General features: G+C 33.8%; 1 protein-coding gene and 1 long non-coding RNA gene across 5 annotated transcripts in view; one reads left to right on the plus strand and one right to left on the minus strand.

Moving 5' to 3' along the window:
* The window catches only part of LOC113393037 (protein tramtrack, beta isoform-like), a 338,507-nt gene extending 334,771 nt beyond the window's left edge, over positions 1-3,736 (minus strand). For all 4 annotated transcript variants that reach the window (XM_026629735.2, XM_026629736.2, XM_064216345.1 and 1 more), the window contains exons 1-4: positions 3,561-3,736; positions 3,251-3,486; positions 2,611-3,168; positions 2,461-2,535 (exon numbers count right to left, since the gene is read on the minus strand). In XM_026629735.2, coding sequence (XP_026485520.1) covers positions 2,461-2,535; positions 2,611-3,168; positions 3,251-3,461 — 844 coding nt within the window. In that variant the 5' untranslated portion in view covers positions 3,462-3,486; positions 3,561-3,736. The remainder of the gene's footprint in view (positions 1-2,460; positions 2,536-2,610; positions 3,169-3,250; positions 3,487-3,560) is intronic.
* LOC135193526 (uncharacterized) overlaps positions 1-9,098 on the plus strand; it is a 199,132-nt gene that overhangs the window by 116,237 nt on the left and 73,797 nt on the right. The window lies entirely within an intron of this gene.

The raw sequence follows: 9,098 nt of genomic DNA on the forward strand, positions 1-9,098 counted from the left end.
CTCTTCCAAATATTAGGTCTTGAACCAAAAAACGTTTACTGTCTAAACAATATCGAGATCATTTCGATAGACATTTTGCCGTCGGACGTCCTTACTGGTCGCGGCGGCTAACGTCACTGTCCGTGGCCTGCAAACGGTGCCGCGCGAATTGTCGATTCGCCGTTCGCTTCGCTGTTCGCACCGCCGATCTCCGTGGCCAGGCCGTAAAGATAACATCGTTTCGTTTGGTTTATGCATTCTAAAGGCCCGTTCTCAACAAAGTGGACCGTTTGTTTAAACGAAAGAGCGGCCAGACGTGTTTTCGCACAATCATGTATTAGCCAATTCGACCATTTTGCATTCAGTCTTTTTACACAATGAAGGAAAACGATATCCTAGTTCTGCGGAGGTATCAAGTCGAAGAAGACATTAAACATTGAATCCAACCTATTTACGAAAAATATTTTCAGCAGGAACACTTGAAACATTAAGGCTCAATTCATAGCGGGAGAACAACGGCGTCGCGAGCATTTTCAGTGTGAAATAATTTTAAACATAATTAAAAGACCAAAATCACTTAAGAAGTTCGAAATAGGCGCGCGTGTCTTGTCAACGGTATTGTCCGGTACTGATTTTATTACCTCGTCGTATCTTACCGGTCGCTGCCAGCCGTTGCCAGGCTCTGCCATTCAGGTGTGAATCGGCCCTTATGCGTGAATAGGATCAAAATTGCGATCGAAAATGAACATACTGAATTCTTGTCACCATTCCGCTCGGTCAGGATTTGCAGTTCTATATAATAAGGCATTAATCTCATGTTAATGGTGAAACAAAGTTTGTAACTACTTCCAAATTATTTTTGACGAATTTACAGACATACAAGTACAAACCCAGTACTCAGTGCATTTGGAGCCGTCTCGTCGGCAGATTAATTCATACTATCCGATCCGGGCGTTAAGACGGCTCTCGAGTGAAGAAACGTATCTAAGCCTGAAAGCGGTTCTTTCTCGTTTCTGTCTATGTAAGCAGTCATATTAATTATAGTGCCACAAGAATATCGGTAATTTAGACCGAGAACAGTCCATCTTTGTACCCTTAACAGCAACTTGGCCTATAATTCTAGCGGGAATCTAACGTATAAACGCTACCGCACCAAAAAAAAAAATGCGTTTATACAGGTTGGGTCAGTATATAAGTTATATTAACTTGTGCCTGTGCTTTACGACGCTGCTGCACATCCCGTAGCGACGAAGACCATTTAGTGTCGAAATTATTGATAACCTAATTCGGATGTAATTTGCATACGTGTTACATTACCAACCTAACCTATAATGGCGCATTCGTGATTTTTAGTGTAGTGGCGTTCATACGTCGACACCAAATTTTTACGAATACGCAGATTTTGTTAAATAAGTTTTTACAAAACCGTCTATGCCAATATAGTGTAATTTATTTACTGATCTGTCGCTTTCCAGTATGTACTGGAGAGTGAGGTTCCATATATATCTAACGGTTCTTCCAACACGATAGTGGTTACAGAATCATAGAAACCAATTTATCATGCTGGATTAACATTAGATTTTTACCAGTGTGATCTTTATACCAAATACAACTTTGCTTTCCTTAGTTTCTGATTGGTATAAGGGCTTGGAGGTAACGCTAAATACCATGCGGTTGAAAACTTATTAACAGACGTCAGATATCAGTTTCTCACGCTAGTGATACGAGACGTAAGTTTTAGCATCCGGGCGAATGCTAATACTTACATTGCGCATTAACTGTTCGTATTGTATAAGTAAAATTTGATAAGGTGTACAGGCGACTTGTAACCTGTCAGTAGAGCAAATTTTACTTTCCTAAGATTTGATATAACAGCTCGTATGTTTATTTTCATTCCACTTAAGATTTAATACTTACATTTTCACTCGATGACTCAGTTGCTTATTGAAACCAGACAATTTCCACATTACCTTTGACAGTTTATATTAACCTTATCTATGTACCCAAAGAGAAATTACCATACATGTACCAGTGTTTACCATACGTGTACCAATGTAACCATAAGTGTACCAATGTAAACCAAACGTGTACCAATGTAACCATACATGTATCAATGTTACCATTAATGTACCAATGTTACCAACTTATACCTATATACCTTTAATCGACCATTGGACAGTGCTTTAAGGTAGCATTTGTGCCAAATCGTTAAAACACTGTCCATATACTCTGATAACCTGTAACATGACAAAATAATTACAAACCATGTAAAATAAAATGGTAATAGTACTAGTCTTAATTCTAACTTACAAATTTCATTTTATTCTAAAGATTAATGTTGAAAGTTATCAGTTTAATTGAATGAGAAAATAGAATAATAATTAACAAATATCGATAACTTTGAACACTAATGTAACACGAGGCAGCTTACATCAAAAGCTTTTGATAAAAACTGTCCTAAGAATTGAAGTGTAAACCTACCTTGTGCGTCACCCACAGCGCCACCTTCCCCACCTCCAGTAATATTACCATCGCCTGTCGTTGAACCATCAAAGCCTAAAATTAAAGGGGTTCATTAGAAAATTTAATACTTTAAAAATTCGTCACATTAGTAATGCACAAATGTATTACCGGTCATTTCCATATTCGAGTCGTCTTCGCCGAAATTAGTTTCATCGTTATTCGTGCCATCGTCATCTTCATCCCACATACTTTCATTAACAAATTCAGGTTCCATTTTCGGGGCCACGGCGTTATTTTCATCTTCGTCGGGTATCGTTACAAATTCATCTTTCGCTGATCCTGACGGTCCGGCTTCTAATGGGTCTACACATTTTCGTTTCGCGGGTCCACTTTGAGATGATGACGAATTATTTGATGCTATTGATGGCCTATTTGGTCTCTTAATTGCTACTGGAGTTGAGGAGGGCTTAGAATCTAAATCAGTCTCTAACTTAGTCATAACAGATTGCCTTTGTTGTGACGACCTCGGGCCTGGCCTCGATGTCGGCTTTGGTTTGGATGGCGTGGAACTTTCTTCATTTTGATTACCGGTTAAACCTTTAACTTGAAGTTGTTCCGCGGTACTAATAAACGACGCTAATTCTTCTTGCTTAACATTAACTTCACCTTGATACATAAACTGTAATAAGTCCCTAAGCGCTGAATGACTAACATCTTTTAAAAATACTGAAACAAAAAAATATTTATTAATAAATTATGAAAAAACCAGAACTTGAATAATAAAAGTTCAAATAAATTGATATCTCACCTATGGGATGATGAGTGGGGTTCATTTTGAACATTTCTTGAAAATAGGGAGAACATACTGATAAAACTAATTTGTGTGCCTGTAATATTCTGCCTTCAGCAGCCAGTGTTACATCTACTAAGTCTCCACGCGACAGCAGGCCATGAAAGCCTGCTGACATATTCGCATGGAAATTGTTCCAACATAGCGAAAACTGTTCGTCCGACGCCATGATGGCGGCCGACCGACGAAAAACCCTGTTAAAAAAAAATACGGTAAGTATTCATTACATAAAACATACGATAATGGCGAAAAGTATAAACACACGCACCTATCCTATTACTTTGTACTTATAATTTCGATATTAGAAACATTTGAAAAAAAATATAATGTTTCTAATGAAGCACTAAACACTCTTTCATCCCACGTCCTCCCCGTTTGAGCGCTGTTCACGTTATGATGACGCAAACGCGACGTATAGCGTGTCGTCACAGTGTGGTAATGTTCGAAGAAAATTGCACGAAATCGTTTTTTATTTATTTTAAAAATACTAAGCTAATAACAAATATAATTTTATTACAAAAATACTCAATATATTCTTACACATTATATTTTTTATAATTTCTAATTTATCTCCAAAGTTTTAAGATTAACAATGTATTGATCGGATAGACTACACATATTGCGTGGTAGTCTACGCCACAACATGTGACTTAATTTACTTTTCAAAAGTAATGGATTATCCGAATAATCCAATATAAAAGATATAAAGATGTTTTTATGATAAATGAATATCATAAGAATTGGATTAATGTGGGTTATCGATATGAGAATTAAAAATAGGTTGAGATTAAAAAACATTTTCACTACTTAAAATTCATATAAATGTGATATTTATAAAGATATTAAGTTTGTATCTAAAAATATATGTAACTATACGTACAAAGTATAACTCTTCGTTTGAACTAAAATAGTACAACGACAGAAAGTGTTAACGTATCTCTTGTATGAGGCCATCAAAACCTTTATACGATAATAACTTTGTACATATATTTTGATACCAAATATATGCATTCATTGTAAATTAATTAGGTAATTTCCATTTTACTTATTACATCAGTTTTTTGCTATGCCCTCAAATACTTGATTATGCTCTGTTTTTGTTCTTTTGTTTGTGACTAAATTAAAGTGGGTTGTTTGTATTCGTTATAAACAAAGAATAAACAATTTAAATTTGGTATCACGAAAAACATTGAAATGAATTCCACCACTTTAAGAAAGAGATAGAATCGATTTTGACATAACAAATGTAATAGATTGCATTTTGAACTTACTTCCGTATACTTAGAGTTGAAAATAGAGTGATTCTGTTCTGTACAAAAATGTTGCAAGTATTCATACTTTCCCCGATAACGTGGAAATAGTTGCTAATATAAAAAATATTGAAGTTTAAAAACATCGATGTATAATAATTGTACCCTGGATATGACGGTCCGAACGGCGAACACTAACTTTGTTCGACCGAACTGTTTACCTGACATTAATGTGGCTTTGTAATTTATTTAGTAATTTATTCAGTAGTTCAGCTCTATACGAACCCTAGGGTTTGTATAGGCGACACCAATAATTCGAAAATCCGAAATAAAATGTGATCCTGGAATCAAAAACTTATTCAGTAGTGAAGTAAGTAAAATTACTTGTTGTTTAAGCTATTAATTATCTAATAATATCGTAATACTACACTAGAAAAAAATGTTTATTTATTTAAATTACGCCATCTTACAATCATAGAGTAAAGCATGCAGATGATCCTGTACAAAACTTGATTTTAGGTAAAAATATGTGACTGAACATAAGCTTGACGTGGTGTTAAATTAAAGTATAATAATTGTGTTAAAATTCTATTTCTTTTTTACTATGCCATTATTTTAAATTATTGTACTCGACATTCTAAACAACTTTTATAATAACGATTTCGACGATTCTACGATATTCAAATGCTATGTTTAGTCTCTCATACAATAATGAAACAGCTTTACATGATTGGTGATTTGCATTATTTTTTTTAGAATATAATCATTATAAATAATGGAAAGAGTTAAAAAAGTAGCACCCGGTTTTACTAAATTATATAAATCTGGCCGATAGTTTGTGAAGTAGTTCATTAATATATATATATATGTATATTAGAATTGGGTATTATTCTAAAGAAGTTTTGAAGATAAAAAAACTGTATCACTTCTGTGGTGTATTGTCTACTGCGGCGACATTTTATTATACTACGTTGAACGAAAAGCGTAAGCGTCATGGAGATTCCCGGCCTTGCGGCGTTTTGAAAACAATTCTCTATAAGCGATTTACCGCTGTGTTTTAATAGGTCGATTAGATGATATTATAAAGATTTATCGTTGGAACTTGCAGTAAACTTTCTCTTACCAGTACGTATTTGAACATATTTTTACTTACCGTAATTGTCTATCGTAGAATATAATATGTTTAAAAATTATCTTCAAGTTTGAAGGTATTGCTTTTCGTTCAAGTATGTAAGGATACGTTTGAAGAATCCGCTGCTTTAAATATCAACGGTTTTATAAAATTACGTACGTTATTTGTTTTTGTTTTATGTTACTTTAATATTTAAATACCAAAACTCACTCTCTTAATAAATTATGGATGGTGTAGGTGGGGAAAACTAAATTGTCCTAGCAATTGCTTACATGCAGATTCAATTACTGAAATAACTGGATATTCAGTTTTCGAAACAGGATGATGAAAACTGGTTGTCCTTCTTAAATCAAAATTATTTTAATTTAATTACATTTTTTACCGTACACTGGTCTCAAATATCAGCATTTACAATATTTCCCGTGTGGAAGTTACATAAAAGAAACATGCATTATATACATAACATACATAAACAGCCTGTAAATTTCCCACTGCTGGGCCAAGGCCTCCTCTCCCTTTGAGGAGAAGGTATGGAGCATATTCCACCACGCTGCTCCAATGCGGGTTGGTGGAATACACTGTGGCAAAATTTCGTTGAAATTAGACACATGCAGGTTTCCTCACGATGTTTTCCTTCACCGCCGAGCACGAGATGAATTATAAACACAAATTAAGCACATGAAATCCAGTGTTGCCTGCCTGGGTTTGAACTCGAAATCATCGGTTAAGATGCACGCGTTCTAACCACTGGGCCATCTCGGCTCTGCATTCATTATATATCAATGCTTATTACATAATAAACGAAAATGTTAATTCGTTATTACGAGTAACTCATAAGACGGTTCCTTAGCCGTTAAAGTAGTTCCTGTACCGCACATCAGTTTTATATTATTCCACTTTCCAAATTACTAAACATTTATAAGGGCGCATTTGAATTTGATGATTTGACGTCCCATAGATAATTTTAAATAAACAAAACGATCGTTTTTGACTATAGTATTCGGTCAGAAATTAGTCTGGGCTGGAGTACTGCATGTTCATTTTTATTAAGTTTTACATGGGGTCTTATGTGTATAAGAAAACATTCAATGAGATAATTTTTTAAACCATTTCCAAATGGGGTATCAATTTTGTGTCCTGATGCTTTTTAAGGGAAACCTGTATTGAGTGTCCATATCAATTTGCTAGTAAAAACAGCATCATATTTTATATATAATAATATAAGCATTAACCTTTTTTCTAGTTCTAGTCCTTTATATCATGTCGAATTCGCACTGACGCTGTCACGCAGTTTTGTTTATCTGTTTTCTTAAAAATAAATATGCCCATTAAATTAGTATAGCTACGAACTAGCAAGACTATTTTTTATAGAAAACGACAGCAATGTTTATACAGTGATCGACGAAGTAAAATCGATCGTAATCATAGATTTATATATTATTATTTTTAACAATAAGAAGGACATAAAACAATTTTTTAGTTTTAAAGATTAAACTAAATTTTTTTTTAAATATAATTATAATAAACCGTTTTGTAAAATTTACAAAACGGATTTGGATAAAATTTTGCACACAAATAGAATATGTACTGGAATAACAAACATATTGGATTCTTTTTATGCCAGGAAAACATAAAATCTTCGGGAACGCGGGTGAATCTGTAGGACGGAAGTAGTAAATAAAATAGTAAAAATAGTCATTATGGTAAAATTTATTCATTTAAACAAATCTTATTTATTTTATTAAAAACGACTTTATCCGCCATTCGTATCAATCACAGTTTGTAGTCGCTGTCGCATTGATCCAACAAGGCGAGAGCATATGTCGGTTCCTCTGAAGCTCTCCCAGACACTTCGGCAATGTTCTACGACAGCTGCTTTGGTTCTATCGTTATTATTTATCCACCAAACCCCATAGATTTTCGATCGGGTATATCTGCCGCTTTTACAAGCCAAGGAATCACCACCACTTCCCGGTGCCGATGGAACCACTCATCACACGTCACGCCATTACCGTAACCGTCACTTAAAATAACGGCCGAATAATATTACAAGCGTTTTTATTCTAATATTGCAAGATATTGCAAGAAAATATATGACACCGACAGACTTTGACAATTCAGTAGAGGATATCATATCTAATTCAAATCTTGTAATGACTAATTAGGCATAGACACAGTGATACGACGTAGTCCAAAGATGTTACACTATTTTGAACCAAGTTATCATATTATGTTAGTTTAATTTTATATGCAGTTGTCTGTTTAGTGCTTTAGATTCAAAAGGTACTAAGAGTTTACGACTTGATAAAGGAATTAATTTGAAAACTGACGAAGGTTTTCTTACTCTGACTGTATATGTTGTTTGTACATTGTATAAGCTTATTATTATAATTTAGAATATTAATTACTTTATATTTCGACCCAAAAAAAAAATTTATTTAAATTAGAATCGAACGTTAGTTTTTTTAATCGACTTATGACCTAAGTTAATATTTTTTTACCTGTGGAAAAAGTATAAATAGTTTTGCGATCTGTTAAAAAAACGATTAGACTGGAGAAAAATAAAAATAGCGTGATAAAAATGATGGCTGATCACAAAGATAAATATTATTGATAATAAATTATTGAACAGTTAATTGTCGCTATTTAATAAATATAATTTAAATTATAGAAAGGAAAACTCCTTGCGTACAAATGCTAGTATGCAAATTTCAAAATAATGTACTAAGAATAATGTTTAATTCTGCTCTCATAGACAAGAAAGACCTCAAGATCAGGATATAATTATATAAAATAAAACTTAAGTGTATTTTAACTAACGGAATCAAGTACCTATGACATAACAAAACTTAAATAGAATCACTTATGAACGAAAATTCAATATATCTAGTTTTCTGGGGACATGAGCACATATTAATTTAATATGGAACAAAGGCAAGTCGAGTCTTAGCTTAGAGTAATATATGGGTTGGCTTGAGAACATTTTACGAGAAATATGTATGAGCGAGTAACTTATGTGTAAATTGTATACGCTCGTTTAGTGCGTAGGGGTGACAGAACAGAAAGTGTTATTGTCTATTATGAATACTTTTAGGTGCTTATTCGCAAAGCAAACTTAACGTAGTAACAAGGTTTGCATTATTTGGCTATCAGTTTCTTAATCACCTAAGACAGTTTTAAATTTTGTTTTTTAAAACAACATAAATTGATAACGTGACCGCAATCGGTCAGTAGGACATCTTCATTGTTGCAGCAAAGTAATATTTTTATGTGCGGACTAGCACATGGGCCACCCGATGGTAAATGATACCTACTGCTAATAGATATTGGTACTGCACGTAATATTAATCATTCCTCGAATCATTAAAGTACCATCAACCTTGGGAACTGAGATTTTATTTCCCTTGTATCTGTAGTTACACTG

Source organism: Vanessa tameamea, chromosome 12, assembly GCF_037043105.1.
Source record: "Vanessa tameamea isolate UH-Manoa-2023 chromosome 12, ilVanTame1 primary haplotype, whole genome shotgun sequence".
NCBI classification, from domain to species: domain Eukaryota; kingdom Metazoa; phylum Arthropoda; class Insecta; order Lepidoptera; family Nymphalidae; genus Vanessa; species Vanessa tameamea.